Below are 17,073 nucleotides of genomic sequence, written 5' to 3' on the forward strand. Positions count from 1 at the left end.
TGTCAAATTGGTAAAAAAATATAAAAATTGAGGACTAAAATTGTTATTATACCAACTAAAAAAGTGTCACTTAATAGTTGGGTGACAAAAAAATAACTTTGAAAAGTTTAATGATCAAATCGTAACTTTTTTTAGTTAAGTGACCAAAATAAAAACTTACCCATAGAATAATGACTAATGATGTAGGGACTAAATTTTAATTTATAAAAAGCACGATGACTTGTGACACATTTTAACCAGAAAAAAACCCTTAAAACTCTATAATTTTTAGTTGTAATTAAAGTAGTCACCAATTGTCAACTCTCACCTTCTTGGAGTCTTCCCGAAAAGAACGTCTAACGCTCATCAATGGCCCCCGAGTTAATTGTTACCGAGTCCCTTTCATAGGTATTATCAAGATAGATTCATTTGGAAAAGTAAAAGGTGGGAAACGTATACACAAATTTCTTAGAAAAGTCCTTTGTTGTTTCCTGTAAATTTCTTCTGTTTTTCTCCTTCCTCATCCTCATTTACTTCTTGTTTTTGAGGTATTGAGTGACTGATTTTGAACACTACATCCACATATATTATACTAACTAAAAAAGTGTCACTTAATAGTTGAGTGACAAAAAAATAATTTTGAAAAGTTCAATGATTAAATTATAATTTTTTAATTAAATAATCAAAATAAAAATTTACCCATAATTTAGTAATTAATGATATAGGGACTAAATTTTAAATTTACAAAAAGTGCATAAAATTGTGGCACATTTTAACAAGTAGTGGACGACTCATAAGCTTCAAATTCTGACCCATCTCTCGTTCCATAATCTGGGATGTACCCCAGGCCGTACATCGGAAAGCGGATAGCCTCCCCTTCTTTTAATGTATTCTTTTGTGCCTTCGTCAAGCCCCTTCCCAGTTTTTAGTCCGACAGGATTTTCCAAGTCATAGCCCGTTTTTTGCATTATCTTATTAGCAATAAATAAGGCCATAGTTGGAAAAGTCCGGCCTCCCTTCTGTAGCAATAGGCTCCACCTTCAAAGCATATGATTCAGTTGCCCTGTTTTATATAATGGGCCCCTGCCCCCAGTCATTGGTACCACAAAGATAGCTCCCCCAGGTTTCTCAACTGACGAGTGGCACACCAGAGGTGATAGTGGAAGACCTACGCCTACGCGCATTGCCTGTTTATCTTATTGGGCCTCTTCTTCACTATCAGATGTGACGCTAATAGTGAAAAAAACTGTTAAAACTTTATCGTTATTAGTTGTAATTAAAGTAGGCAGCAATTGTCAACTCTCACCTTCTTGCAGTCTTCCCGAAAAGAACATCTAGCGCTCATCTATGGCCCCCGAATTTATTGTTACCGACTCCCTTTCATAGGTATTATCATACAGAAAGATTCATTTGGAAAAGTCCTTTGTTGTTCCCTGTAAATTTCATCTAATTTTCTCCTTCCTCATGCTCATTGTTTCTACTTTGTTTCTAAGGATTGAGCGATCTATTTTCTGATTTTGAACACTACATCCACATATTTTTTTCTTCTCATAAATCGTCATGTCGTCATTACTTTCGACTTCCTCATCAATTTCCAGAAAGAAATACGATGTTTTCTTGAGTTTTAGAGGTGAAGATACCCGCAAGAACTTTACGGATCATCTCTACGATGCTCTAAAAAGAAGTGGGATCATCACTTTCAGGGATGATCCAAAGCTGGAGACCGGCGAAGAGATCGCACCGGAACTCTTGAAAGCAATCCAGCAGTCATGGTGCTCGGTAATCATTTTTTCGGAAACCTATGCCTTTTCAGGATGGTGCTTGGCGGAGCTTGCTGAGATTGTTCAACAAAAAAATGTTAACGGACATAAAGTATATCCAATTTTCTATTATGTGGATCCATCCGATTTAAGAAAACAAAAAGAAAAAGTTGAAGAAGCCTTCGCCAAACATGAAGAGAGGTACAAGGAAGAAAAAGACAGGATCCAAAAGTGGCGAAATTCTTTGACTCAAGTAGCTAACATCAAAGGATGGCATTTACATAATAGGTATTTCTTCCTTTTCTTCACTATTTCCTAATTTTAATGACTAAAAAATTGGTTTTTTTTTTGGATTGCATGTTTTTTTTATAATTTTGTATTTAATTGAGAATTCCCATATTTCAACTGACGAGCAAGTTGTGTATTTTGATGCTATAACAGATCTTACTATCTTATTCTTACTTTTTGTTTGCTTCCAACTATATTATATTTCATGATTCACTGCACTAAAAACGAAAAAGTGCATTTGAAAGATAGCAGCGATTTTTTATTTCATTGTAGGCATGAATCAGAGTTTATCGGAGACATTGTTAAGAAGATATCAGCAAAATTATGTCAGACATATCCAATTGTTCAAGATGAGTTGGTTGGAATTAGCTTACGTTTGGAGGAGTTGTATTCGAAAATAAACATTGGGGAAGACGATGTACGCATTATAGGAATTTGCGGAATGGGTGGCATCGGTAAAACAACTCTTGCAAGGATTGTTTACACTCAAATGTCACCTCATTTTGAAGGTAAAAGTTTTGTTGCTGATATTCGAGAAGTTTCAAACAAATGTGGACTTGTTCCTTTACAGAAACAACTTCTTTCTCAAATTTTGCCAGATAAATGCTTCAATTTTTTCAATGTTCATGAAGGGAATGCCATAATTAGCCACAGGTTGTCTAGCAAAAAGGTTCTTGTCGTTCTTGATGATGTTGATAACGTACAACACTTAAAATGCTTGGTTGGAAAGCGTGATTGGTTCAGTTTAGGGAGTAGGATCATTGTAACAACAAGAGATGAACATTTGCTCCGATCTTATCGAATTGATGATGTGTATAAGCCTAGAACATTGAATCCTATCAACGCACTTAGGCTTTTCAATTTGAAAGCTTTTGATAGTGATACAGTGCCGAAATATGATTTCATTGAGCTTTCTAAACATATTGTACATTATGTTGATGGGCTTCCCTTAGCTCTTGAAGTTTTGGGTTCATTTTTGTATGGTAGAGATATAATGCAGTGGAGAAGTGCAATCGAAAGACTTAAACAAGAATCTAACAAAGAAATTCTTAAGACACTAAGAATTAGCTTTGATGGATTGGAAGAAAAGGAGAAGAATATATTTTTAGATATAGCATGCTTTTTCAATCGGGAGAAGAAAGATTTGGTAATGAAAGTATTGGATGGTTGTGATTTTTTCCCAAATATTGGAATTGATGTTCTCATTAAGAAATCTCTCATAAAAGTTGATGACAACCAATATTTGTGGATGCATGCCTTGTTGCAAGAAATGGGAAGAAAAAATGTTGAAGAAAAGTGTGTTGATGAACCTGGAAAACGTTGTAGATTGTGGAAGGAAAGAGATGTCCATCATGTCCTAACAAAAACCACCGTAAGTCATCCAACAAAAATTACATACCAATTTTTTTATCAATATATGATGTAAATCCAAAGCTTAGTCTAATTGATTTACGTATGGATTTATTGATTATAATTATTAATAAGGATTCGTAATATAGGTGTTTAATTTTATTGAATTACTCTCATTAGAAAATGTTTTACTTAGTTCAAAATATTTTATTTACTATATTTTGACCAAAAGATTGTGATAATGTTGAACATGTATGTAAATTTTCATAAGTTTTATCGTACAATTTAAAGCATTTATTTTGCCTTCTTATTGCCTATTCTTGATTACTTTTAGGCCACCGAAGTTATTGAAGGCATGATCATCAACAATAAAAGGTAGGAAAACATAAATATAAATTTATCAATATGTACTATTAATATTGTCATTATTTTTTTTTTAAATCCAATAACAAACGATGAAAGAAAAAAACCCTTTTTGCTTTGCTTGGTATAGTGAAAAAAATTGGAAGGATGAAAATTTGAAGGGATAGAAAATATATTTTTCTTTCTATAGGTGTGCTTGGTAGAAAAGATGGAAAATTGAATAGAAAATATATTTCCCTTCACACTATTGCTTTACATAGTGGAAACTGGGAAGGAAAGAAAAAATAGAACATTTGAAGAAAAAGAGCATAATTCTGATTATTTCAATTTGGAATGATCGATTTTTATACATTAGGATGTAAAATACACACTTCAAATTTATGTCCTTTTTATATAGAAACACATTCCTCTTTCAAAAGAAAATTTAAAGAGATGTATGTTATTGTCTTTGCTAATATTAATGGTTCATATTTGATGTAATGACAATATATATCAATATTGAACTAGGCTATAACATGCCATCATTTGGTTCACTGGCACCAAACGTAAATCAAAATATTTGTTCTGGTTTTTTAGGCTTAGGTAATTAAAAGTCAAATGTAAGTGTTAGATAGACTATTGTCTAATATGTTCAATCATATCTCAATACCATATTCAGATATGCATTAGATATAAGTGTAGGATGTAGGTATTTAAAAAAACAAAATCGATGCAACATTGCTTTTAGACATTGAATGTTTTTTTTTTATATTTTGAAACTCATATTTGTTTTGCTCATGGTTATTAAGGAATCGAGCAAGGTGCTCAATTTGAGTGACAATACCTTCTTGAAGATGAAAAAATTGAGATTACTCAAAGTGCTTTGCCTGTCCAATTGTGATGGTCTCAAATATCTTTCTAATGAACTACGACTTTTAGATTGGATAAGATATCCTTTAACATACTTGCCTTCAAGCTTTTGACCAGATAACCTTGCTGCACTTCTGTTGGTGCTGTAACTGAAACTAACAGATTCAGTGCAGACTTGTTAAGCAAGTCTCGAGACTTGCTGAGCAAACAAGAGAATTCGAGCAGAAGAAAGGAAGAAAAGCTAAGAAAAGTGAAGAGAAAAATTGATGAACAAACTGAACTTCATTCATAAAATGCATAATGGCACAATGCCAATACATAAAACAGGCACTAAGCTTGTCAAAAACAGTAAGTAATTACCTAAACATCACCTACCTCCACTAATGACATGGAAACTTGAAATTTTGGCTTGTAAACTTACACAAAGTTGTGTTTACAGCTCATACATAAGCTAATTACATCAGTCAACAATCTAACTTAGTTAGAAATGAACTAAGATTACATTTCATTGACTAGGAATTACAAAATAAACAAAATAAGCTTGCATCAGCAGCTCCTGCATGACTTGGTCTTCATGGCCTGCATGCTGTCGAGTTTGCTGCATGCTGAACCAACTTCATCACTCCTCCTTGGTTTGCATGAAGCAAACACCTAGCTTCTTTCTTAGACATTCGAACCTTGTGACACTAAGGGCTTTGGTTAAAATGTCTGCAAGTTGATCCTCTGAATTACAGTGGATCAGTTTTACTTCCTGAGCTTGCTCCATTTCTCGAACAACATGCAACTTGATGCTGAAATGTTTTGTTCTTCCATGGAACACTGGATTTTTAGCAATTGCTACTGCAGATTGGTTGTCACAGAAGATCTCAGTAGCTTCCTCTTGATGTACATTCAAGTCAGCCAATATTTTCCTTAGCCATATGGCTTGGTTGACAGCACTTGCTGTTGCCACATACTCTGCTTCAGTAGTAGATTGAGCTACTAGACTTTGCTTCTTTGAGCTCCAGCAAAACATGGCTGAACCAAGGTTAAAAGCATACCCTGAAGTGCTTTTCATGTCATCTACCGAGCCAGCCCAGTCACTATCAGTGTAGCCAACCAGCTTCAGATTTCCTTCTTTGCTGTACTTCAAACCATAGTTTAAAGTGCCTTTGACATACCTCAGCACTCTCTTTGCAGCTTGGAAATGCTTCTCATTGCAGCAATGCAAGAACCTTGAGAGTAATCCTACAGCATACATGATGTCTGGTCTAGTGGCAGTCAAGTATAGCAAGCAACCAACTAGACTCCTGTAGGTTGTTTCACAAACTTTCTTAAAATCACCTTGGCTCGATAGTTTTTCTCCAACAGCAACAGGTGTTTTAGTTGCCTTGCTGTTTTGCATGGAGAACTTGGTCAGAATCTTTGTGGCAAAGCTTCCCTGGCTTAGAAATATCTCATTCTGTACTTGAGACACCTCCATTCCAAGAAAATATGACATCTCCCCAAGATCAGACATTTCAAACACTTCCTGCATCTTGGTCTTGAAATCAGCCAGCACTACTCGATCTCCTCCTGTCACCAGAAGATCATCAACATACAGGGACACAATGAGTTGTATTTGTGTCCCTTGTTTCTTGACATACAGTGTTGGCTCACTCTTGCTTCGATCGAATCCCAGATCAGTCAAGTAGCCATTGATTCTGCTATACCAAGCCCTTGGAGCCTGTTTTAATCCATATAGGGCCTTCTTCAATTTGTAGACCATATGCTCTCTGTCAGCTGTTTCAAACCCTTGTGGTTGTTCAACATAGATGTCTTCATCTAAGAAACCATTCAGAAAGGCTGATTTCACATCAAGTTGATGGATCTTCCATTCGAGCTGTGCTGCTAAGGCAATCAGCAGTCTGATGGTGTCGAGCCTGGCCACTGGTGCAAAGGTCTCCAGGTAGTCCAAGCCATACCTCTGACTGAACCCCTTGACAACTAGCCTTGCTTTCAGCTTGTTCAAGGTACCATCAGCATTCTGCTTGGCTTTGTACACCCATTTCACCCCAATCACCTTCCTTTTGACTGGCCTTTCAACCAATTCCCAGGTCTGGTTCTTCTCAATCATGCTGATCTCCTCAGCCATTGCCTGCTTCCACCCTTGCTGAGCCTCAGCCTCTTCAAAGTTGCTTGGTTCAGCTATGGCTACATGAGCCCTTTCATAAATTTCAGCCAATGGCCTTGTTCCTCTGACTGGTTCATCATCAATATCCATTTCAGGGACATTTTGGTCTGGCTCAGCTTGGTCTGCTGCAAGTTCTTCAGAAACTTCTTCAGGTTCATGTCTTTCCCAGTTCCAACATGACCTCTCATCAAATACCACATCCCTGCTTACTGACACTTTGTTTGTTGAAGGATCTAAAATCCTATAGCCCTTCTTAACAGTGCTATAGCCCACCAAAACACCAGGTCGAGCCCTTTCAGACAATTTGTCCCTTTTAACAGCAGGTACATGTGTATAACAGATGCATCCAAAGACCTTCAGATGAGCCAGTGATGGCTTGAAGCTAAACCAGGCCTCGAATGGGGTCTTTTGATCCAAAGCCTTGGTTGAAGTCTATTTTGAATGTATGTTGCAGTGTTAACTGCTTCTGCCTATAGTGCTTTAGGCAGATTCTTCTGAATCATCAAGCACCTGGCCATATCCATCAAACTCCTATTCTTCCTTTCACTTACCCCATTCTGCTGAGGTGTATATGTGTTGGTAAGTTGATGTTTGATGCCTGCCTTATCACAGAAGGCTTGGAACTGAGCTGAGGTGTACTCAGTCTCATTATCAGACCTTATGGTCTTCACCTTGCAGCCTGTTTCAGTCTCAGCAGCAGTTTTGAACTTCCAAAACACAGTGGCCACTTCTGATTTCTGTTTTAAGAAGTAAATCCAGCAATATCTCGAGAAATCATCAATGAACAGTATGAAATTCCTGTTTCCACTTAATGACTCAGTCTTCATAGGGCCACACACATCAGTATGCACCAGTTGGAGTTTTTCAGAGGCTCTCCAGGCTTGATTCGAGGGAAATGGGAGTCTGGCCTGCTTTCCTAGCTGACATACTTCACATACATCATCATGGTCCACTGAGTTGATGAAGTTTTCAGCCAGGTCTTCTCTGATCATTCGGGCCATCGATATGAAGTTGGCATGTCCCAGTCTTTGATGCCACAGCTTGGATTCATCTGAAGTGGCTGTGTAGGCAATGTCTGACTTCTTTGTCCAGTCAACCACAAAGCTCTTATCAGCCATGGGGACTGCCATCAGTTTGGATCCACTTGGATCACTGATTTGGCACTGGTGGTCTTTAAACACAACTGAATAACCTTTTTCCAGCAACTGAGCTATGCTGAGCATTTTTCTGTCAATTTCAGGCACCAACAGCACATTTGAAATCACTTTGGTACCTGTAAGGGTGCATATCAGCACATCACCCTTGCCTTCAGCTTGAATAAAATGACCATTTCCTATCTTGACTTTAGTTCTGCAGCTTCTGTCTAAAGACTTGAAGATTGCAGCATCAGGTGTCATGTGGTTGGTGCATCCACTGTCTAGGAGCCAACCAGATGAGGACCTTTCCTGAGCAGCCGAGCATGACACAGCAAAAACTTGCTCCTCTTGGTCACTGTCCTCCTTAGCTACTCGAGCCTCAGCTTTCATCTGTTGAAACTGATTGTGCCTTGATTTGGCCTTGCTCTTACAGACTCTCTCAACATGACCCTTCTTCTTACAATGCTGACACACAGCATCTGGATTGAACCAGCATTTTTCTTCTGAATGACCAGCCTTTCTGCAGTGCTTGCAAGTCTGACCTTCTCTCCTTGCAGCATCATTCTTTGGCTTGTCTCTCCAGGCCTTCTTGCCTTTGTAGGCAGTATTTGTTCTTGCCTGAAAGGCACATTCTTGGTGCTCCTCCAGTCTGCTTGCTCTCCTCTGCTCTTGAGCATATAGAGCATTGATCAACTCTGTCAGGGAGATGGTGGACAGGTCCCTTGAGTCCTCGAGAGATGAGATTTTTGCCTCATACCTCTCAGGCAGAGTTGCTATAACCTTCTCCACTATCCTAGCTTCATTGAACTGCTCTCCAAAGAGCCTGATGTTGTTAACCACAGCCATAATCCTGTCAGAATATTGCTTGATAGTTTCTTCTTCCTTCATCTTCAAATTCTCGAAATCTCTCCTCAAGTTTAACAACTGTTGCTGCCTTGTCCTCTCTGTCCCTTGAAACTCTTCCTGCAACTTGTCCCAGGCCTGTTTTGGTGATTCACAGGCCATAATCCTTGTGAAAATCACATCAGACACTGAGTTTTGGATGCAAGACATAGCCTTGTGCCTCTTAGTCCTTTCATCAGCATGCTGCCTGATCTGAGCTACTGTTGGATTAGCTCTAAGTGGCTCTGGTTCAACATCAGAGTTGACCACCTCCCACAGATCGAAAGCCTGCAGGTAGGTCTTCATTTTGACCACCCATATGTGATAGCCTTCTCCATTGAAGACTTGAGGTGCAGCTGGTGAAAAGCTTGATGAAGCCATGGATTTGTGTAACAGATCCCTTAAGAAATAGGCTCTAGATACCAATTGTTGGTGCTGTAACTGAAACTAACAGATTCAGTGCAGACTTGTTAAGCAAGTCTCGAGACTTGCTGAGCAAACAAGAGAATTCGAGCAGAAGAAAGGAAGAAAAGCTAAGAAAAATGAAGAGAAAAATTGATGAACAAACTGAACTTCATTCATAAAATGCATAATGGCACAATGCCAATACATAAAACAGGCACTAAGCCTGTCAAAAACAGTAAGTAATTACCTAAACATCACCTACCTCCACTAATGACATGGAAACTTGAAATTTTGGCTTGTAAACTTACACAAAGTTGTGTTTACAGCTCATACATAAGCTAATTACATCAGTCAACAATCTAACTTAGTTAGAAATGAACTAAGATTACATTTCATTGACTAGGAATTACAAAATAAACAAAATAAGCTTGCATCAGCAGCTCCTGCATGACTTGGTCTTCATGGCCTGCATGCTGTCGAGCTTGCTGCATGCTGAACCAACTTCATCAACTTCTTTTACCATATATTCACATTGAACAACTATGGAAGGGAAATAGAGTAAGAATTAACTTATCTTATCCTTGTGTTTTAGCTTATTTGATATAAATTATTTAACTTTGATTAAGGTAAAAAAAATAGCATTATTATGTTTTCTCTCTAATTTATTATTGTCTTCAACAGCCTTTGTGTAAGTTGAAAATGATCAACCTCAAAGGGTCTGAATACTTGATCAAGACACCAGACTTCACAACAGCACCAGAACTTGAAGCTTTGATTATGGAAGGTTGTACCAGATTAGTAGATGTCCATCCATCAATCAGAGTGCTCAAGATGCTTAAACTTTTAAATTTAAGAGACTGCAAAAGTCCTAGGAGTCTTCCAACCAGAATTGGAATGGAATCTCTTGAAACATTAATTCTTTCAGGTTGCTCAAGTCTTATAAGGTTTCCGGAGATTGATGGGAAAATGGAAAGTCTAAAAACTCTTGATCTTTCTGGTTGTTATAAAATTAAATATTTGCCATTGAATTTGCAACAAATAGAGTTTTTGGAAGAGCTTGACTTGAGTGAAACAGCAATAACAGAACCACCATCCTTGATTTTTCAATTGGAAAATCTTAAAGTTCTGTCTTTCAATGGGTGCAAAGGACCATCATCTAAGTTACGACCAAATATGCCTCTGATGTTGCCTTCGTTGTCAAGTTTGAGTTTATTAAGAGAGTTGAAGCTAAGGGACTGCAATCTTAGTGAAGGAGATATTCCTAGTGATATTTCTAGCCTATCTTCCTTGACAGATCTTGATCTTAGTGGTAACAATTTCATCAGCATACCTGCATCTTTTACTCGACTCTCGAAGCTTTGGTTTCTTGATTTGTCAAATTGCAACATGTGCACTCTTGGTGAAGCGGATATTCATGGTCTATCCGCTTTGAGTTATCTTAAACTTAGGGGTAACAATTTCATCACCATTCCTTTGGCTCTTACTCAACTTTCCAGGCTTCAATTGCATGCATTATCAAATTGCAAGAAGCTTAAATCATTGCCTGGGCTTCTAACAACCATAAGAAATATGGAGATAGATGGTTGTTCTTCACTTGAAGTAATTGCAAGTCCATCAAAAGTATGCAATTCAGTGGACTCGGGTGCCGTTAAAGCCTTTAACTGCTTCAAATTGGCTGAGAATATCAATGCAGTAACACTGCTGAAAGAGCATCTTAAGGTCGATTAATCTCTTTATTCTCCCTTACAAAATCTCAAAAATTTAGAATTTATGGTTTTAGTTACCAAACCACTTGTGTTTTTTTTTTTGCAGGCATTTGCAAATTCAATAAAAAGGTTTGACATTATTATGCCCGGAAGTGAAATCCCAGAATGGTTTAGCCAACAAAAAGGTGACTCTTCAATTAAGATACCGCTACCTATCAACCTTCGGAAAGATAGTCAATGGATTGGAGTTGCTTCTTGCTGCATTTTTGTCAATAATGACGCTTCAAGGGATGACGAGGTTATCAATTGTGGAACATTTATCTACTGTAAAAATCCTCGACTGATTGATTGGACAGGCTCGTTGGTGGGTAAACAACGTAACGAGCCCATAATGAAAGATCATCTTTTTCTTCATTATTGGTCTCGTGATAACTTATATTCATCTTCTTTGGAGGATAAATATGGTGACTGTGAAACCAATAATTTATGGGCAACAGATTGCTTAGATAAAAAATGGGATGAGCTTGAGGTGTCTTTCATAGATCCATTTGGACGCAGTGTTAAGGTGAAGAAGTGTGGTGTTAGAATAGTGTATGAGAAAGATTTGGAAGAAATAAAAGAGTTGCAGTTCCATACCACTCAATCTTCTCCAAATTCTGAGCACATCTACCAACACTCTGCTCACAACGATGGATTAGTACGTAGCACTACTCACATAAAACAAAAACATAATATCTACAAGGAAGCAGGGGAAGAAGGGCCACAACCAAAACGGATGCAAAAGTTTTTGAATTTTATAATGGGTCAATCGAAGAAGCATTAACTGTGGTAAGCTACCTAACCAACCTTGTCCTGAATTTCTTTTACACATCTACGTTGTTTATATCTTTTATTTCATTTATAGTAATCATTCTAAATTTATTTGCGTTCAAGATATCATCTTTCCATTGTATACCAAAAAAAATTAAAATTTTCATTCATACTCATTTTGAACATGAGCTCATATTCTATTTAAAATTTTAGTCATTTAATTCATTTTTTTATATAATTGAAATGTGTACCCTTTGATTGGTTTCATTTTTTTATTAATTTTTTTCATTATATATTCACTTAGAGACAGAAAATATGAACGGAAGTATAGACAAAATTAGTATAAAAATATATTAAGAAACATGTAATTAGGTCGAGAAAATCAATAATTAAAGTTTAGGACGTAAATTTTAAAAGTTCAATCACTATTAAATTTTAATTTAGAAAATAATTGAGGACTTAATTAATAATTAATCTAAGGACCTTGAAATAAATTGATCATTAATAAAATATGATAGTGCAATGGTATGATTACACCCACTGATCTTAATTGCCTTGATTAATTAAGACTATCTTATTAACATTATATTGTTAATGATGATTAATTAATCTAATTAAGATTTTAAAAGTGAGTGGAGAGAAAGATGAAGTTATCTTTCTTATTGTGTTTGGTCGTCCCAAGGTAAGAAGAAGAAGGAAAAACTTCTTTCTTTTCTTTTTCATTTTAATCCAAAATTAATCAAGGTAATTAAGTTCTTTCCTTAAGATTTTTTTGAATTTTGAATCATTAGAGTTTGGTTTAGCTACCCATGTATCGATTTCTTTAATTGTTAGATGTCTAATAAGTTATCATTGATGTATAATTGATAAAATTAAGCTTGAACTTGAAGAGATTGTTTGTTAGTAAACTTAGAAATCAAGTTAAGCTTTAAAGATAATTTTGTGACCTTAGGGATGAAATTTAATAAATTGATCATTTTTAATAAATTATGCTATAGATTAAAAGTATAATGTCTCTAATGAAAGGATATGAAATCAGATTTTGATCCGCTATTAAATATTGGAAAATATGAGTATTTCATATATAAGGACTAAAATGAATAAAATGTAAAATATGTTTGATTATTTGTTTTTAATGTGATTAGATGAAAAACTCATATATTTTCTATACTTATATTATTGTACGTAGCTAAAGATGATGTTAGATTGTCTCGAGAAAAAGGAAAGGCGAGAGTCGTAGACAAGAAACGAATATGGTTTGTACTTTTATGCATGTTTTGAATTCAATTTATATATATGTCTTGTTACACATTAGCTTTGCAACACAGTAACGCCTCAAAATTTGAGTTTTAATTGCTAAGTTGTGTCAATGAATATGTGTCTGCTTCTGTGGTTGTGTGCTCTGTTTGCTCACTAAAGGTTTGAGGTTTGAATTACATAAATTTTAGAATTTTGTTATGTTTCTTACTTGAACCCTTAACTTAGGATTCTTTGTTCAAGTTTAGTTTTGTGCAGATTATGTCAAGAATGAGCTTGTTGGTTCACTAGTTAAATGTCTGTCTATTCTTTAGTTCTATGTTCAAGTTACTATGTTTGCAACAATGATTTTATTTTTGCATATTCAGTAAAAATTGATTTGAAATTTAAATGTCCTTCCCTCTTTGATTTGACGATTTTCTTCATTTTTTTCTTTCCAAAATTATTTTTTTCCTTCTTTCTTTTCTGTTCATATTTCCTTAATTCTTTTCTTTTGTTGTATGTTCTTCTGTATAAATTGCTTCGTTAGATCGCGTGTTTGCTTGTTTTGGTGTGTTTCAAGGTAAGTTGAGTCGATATTTTCATAAAGTTTGTTATTGTGAATTTGGGGTTTTCAAAAGTCTTGAGGTCTGATAACTTGTTATGCGTTGTTTCCATACATTATGGAGGAATTTAAAAGACGCCTAACGCCTATCGTTTACTTAGGAATTGAGTGAGTACTAGGAATCCGTGGTAAGTAATCTTTCACTTGTTTAGTGTAGTGAGTCAAAAGTTTCGACGATGTTTGATTGTTGGTGGTTGTGTATTTTGTGAAGTTTGATTGAATTGAGTGTTTTAGACTTGTTTCAGGCTTGGATTTTGCAATTAGGTGCTTCTTCAGTGTTGAGTAACAGGTGGGTGTTAAAACTCGTCTTTTTCTGTGTTTTCTTTGTCAGAATCGAGAGTGTTAACTACACACGGGTGGCCACACGGACATGTGTGCTAGCCATGTGACTCACATGGCTATGTGGAGGCCGTGTAACTCCCTGACTTCAAATTTGTAAACACATGGGCATCGGAAAGGCCATGTGTGGGTAATGAGATGCAGGGGTCACATGGGTGAGACACATGGGCACGTGTCTAGGCTGTGTAACTCACCGAGTTCATATTAGAGTCACACAGGTGTGTGACTCACTGAGTTTATATTTGAGACACATGTGCGTGTGCTAGGTCATGTGAGTGTGTGAGCCTGAATTTTGAATCCCTGTTAGTGTGGTAATTGATGTGCAAGGTGGGGTAAGCCGTAGTATGAATTGAACTAAGATGTACGAATCTATTTATCATGAATGTTATTTGATCCTGGACATTGGAATGAGATAGATATTTCTGATATCGGCTTTTGTATATTAAAATGTCTGGCTATTTTTGCAACCATGTTATATATATGTGATTGATATTTGTTCTGAAACAGCATGTGGGGAGGGTATGAAGTGAATGAAGTGTTCTGTATTGAATCGGTGGTCAAACCACCCATATATTATGTTAATTTGGCAGTGAGACTGTAAACGCTACAACGTGTCATACCGACACAATGAGGTGTGTAGGGATGGACGAGTATAATATACCTATTAGTGTGTAAAGGAGGGGGAAATGGAGATGGTGTGTAGCGGTTGGACTAGGGAATTTGCATTTGTATTTGTATCAACATGATATATGTATCTACTGATGTCTTTGTGTTATATGTGCATCTATAATTGATTTGCTGTATTTTCGGACTATTTTGTGTCTGAATCTATTTTAGGTTATCACTTGAATGATGATACCAAATTGTATCTGGACACTCAATATCATCCGAGTACTTATATATAGTATAGTTCAATTATGTTTCACTATATGCTGCAACACTCTAACTATTCGTATGAATTTCAGGGGACTCAGTCATTTGTAGTACTTACTATGTTTATATGTGAGTGAATCTATAACTTTGAATTCGTATTTCAAAACTTCTAGGATTTGATTATGTTTTGAGTATTGAATGTTTTATAACTTAACTATAGTGGAAGACTTGCTTTAAGTATGACTGGTCTGGTGAGACTTCGTGACTTTCTAAACTTAGTCTTTTTGTCTAGGCCGGATTTAGGGTATTACAAACACCCCTCACCCAGCTTGGTCTCTGGACCCAAGCTGTGAGATGCTACTACAATCACCGAAATAGTTACATACAAATTACATTCAAATTTAAATACTTTAAGTCATTTCCCAATTTCATACATAATAGGATCTACAAACAAAAATAAGAATTAATTGGACTTATAAATGTTAATAAATCAATTCAAACATGTCAAAGGACCAAATTTCAAACTTTTCAAAAATTGGGCATGGATATCGATACTCAAGCTAAGCACCGACATTGTTTTTAGCTTCAAAATATAAATTTTAAGTTAACAATAAAAATGTATCAATACAAAGAATAAGGTACCGATACTTTCATATGGGTACCGATAGATGTCCTCAAAGCTTCTCTATAACTTAATAAAGTATTGATAACTTCATTTTATAATTGCATACAAATAATTTACACATTATATATCCGATATAAAATAAGTCAAAATTTACAAAAATTAAAGGCAAGGCTCATTAGAAACTTTTGAATCTGAAAATGGGGTTGAAGACAACAACTGCGCTATAGTAAAAAACAAATTATAAATTGTTGACACATCCTACGCATTAATTGATGTAATGGGTCAATTTAGCCTGAGCCCAAAACCATAAGATAAACAAAAATAAAATGTCCACTGTCCAATTTACACAGCCCAAAATCATAACCCGAGCCCAACTACATAATACCCAACTAAATTGGCCCGAAAATTAAAAAATAAGAAACCCTAGGGTTTGTTAAGGCGCGTCGCAGCCCCCAGCCTACAGCGCAACCTCCGAACGGCCTCCACGTCCGCGTACTAGCATGCCACACTTGCATCCAGCCTTATACCTACAAGAAAAGGCCACACAACAGCAAGAAATAGCAGCAAAAAAGAACAAAAAAAAACTGTAATCACTCGGCTACAAAGCCATAAACATTTTTCATTGTAATTTTTTTAGAAGGAGACACAAAAAAAATAGCAATCGGATAAAAAAAGAATCAAGGTGGTCTTTCGTTCTGTTCTTTTATTTCCTTTGCAAGTTTATTTTCGAATAAAGAACATGCATATATAGATATTCAAAGAAAAAAAGTTACCTTTCTGAGATCGGAGAGGGGAACCAAGGGTTTGTTTGTTTTATTTTACTTTTAAAAGGCTTTTTCTAGAATTTTAGGTTTTAAATCAGGGTTGGGGAGAACCAAACGGTCAAAAAGACCTCTTTTCGTATTACTCCGACCACCATATACGGCGGCCACCAACGCTGGAGGCCAACAGCCATGGTGGTTGGACGATGACCATATTGGCCGGAGAAGAAGGGAGAAAGGAGAGAAAAGGGGAAAGCTTTTAGTTTTTTTTAGAGTTAGGGTTGAAATGAGAGATTGAAAAAAAAATTTAGGTTTTTATAACAACAAGAAATGGCGTCGTTTTGATTTAGCATCCCAGGCGCTAAGCGGCGTCGTTTTGACGCGAAACGGGTCGACTTGATCCATTGCTCAGGGGATCCACGTGTTTTCTCTAATAATGGGTTATCTACACTGTTGATCCCTCTGTTTTTTCAATCTTTTTCAACTTAGTCCAATTCTATTTTATTTCTTTAAAATTTTTTCCTTTAATTTTAGTTCGTTTTCACTTTGGCCCTAAGACCGTTTGAAGAGGTCGACATCTGAAATGGTGTCGTTTGGGGAATAGGGATAATTCCCTAATCGGTCCCCGCCTTCGTTCGCACATCTAATTTTGGTCCTATTTTGTTCTTTTCTTTAAATTTTGCCCCTCGTTTTTTGTTTTTATTTCATTTTGGTCCCTATTTATTTATTTTATTATAGTTTTTACCTTTAATTTCATTTTTATCCCGATTAAGTCCCTTTTTTAATAAATCTATTTATTTGCCAATTCATTATTTATTTATTCTTTGTTTATTTTATTTTTTATTGAGTATGTTTTTTTTACTATCCAATATTATTTATGTATTTATTTACAAATTGCTCCCTTAATTTTATTTATATTTTAATTTGCTATTTT

The 17,073-nt window shown here is 36.0% G+C and overlaps 1 protein-coding gene and 1 long non-coding RNA gene across 5 annotated transcripts; one reads left to right on the top strand and one right to left on the bottom strand.

Moving 5' to 3' along the window:
* Window positions 1-1,271: 1,271 nt before the first annotated feature.
* On the top strand, window positions 1,272-14,736 carry LOC107963139 (disease resistance protein RUN1). 4 transcript variants are annotated; one of them, XM_016899726.2, is made up of 5 exons: window positions 1,272-2,027; window positions 2,301-2,536; window positions 2,627-3,399; window positions 3,712-3,752; window positions 10,977-11,258. In XM_016899726.2, exons 1-5 carry the CDS (start codon window positions 1,540-1,542, stop codon window positions 10,993-10,995), a joined length of 1,557 nt encoding a protein of 518 aa, XP_016755215.1. In that variant the 5' UTR covers window positions 1,272-1,539; the 3' UTR covers window positions 10,996-11,258. The 4 variants fall into 4 exon arrangements, with proteins under 4 accessions (XP_016755215.1, XP_016755211.1, XP_040936051.1 ...); XM_016899722.2 differs by having other exon boundaries at window positions 1,274-2,027; window positions 2,301-3,399; XM_041080117.1 differs by lacking the exon at window positions 10,977-11,258 and adding an exon at window positions 9,846-9,956 and having other exon boundaries at window positions 1,274-2,027; window positions 2,301-3,399.
* An 845-nt stretch (window positions 14,737-15,581) lies between these two features.
* Window positions 15,582-16,810, bottom strand: LOC107963149 (uncharacterized). Its single transcript, XR_001701869.2, has 2 exons — window positions 16,152-16,810; window positions 15,582-15,905 (listed from the first exon to the last, which is right to left on the bottom strand). It is a non-coding gene; the product is annotated as an uncharacterized lncRNA (long non-coding RNA).
* Between the last annotated feature and the right edge of the window lie 263 nt (window positions 16,811-17,073).

This window comes from Gossypium hirsutum, chromosome A11 (assembly GCF_007990345.1).
Source record: "Gossypium hirsutum isolate 1008001.06 chromosome A11, Gossypium_hirsutum_v2.1, whole genome shotgun sequence".
NCBI classification, from domain to species: Eukaryota; Viridiplantae; Streptophyta; class Magnoliopsida; order Malvales; family Malvaceae; genus Gossypium; species Gossypium hirsutum.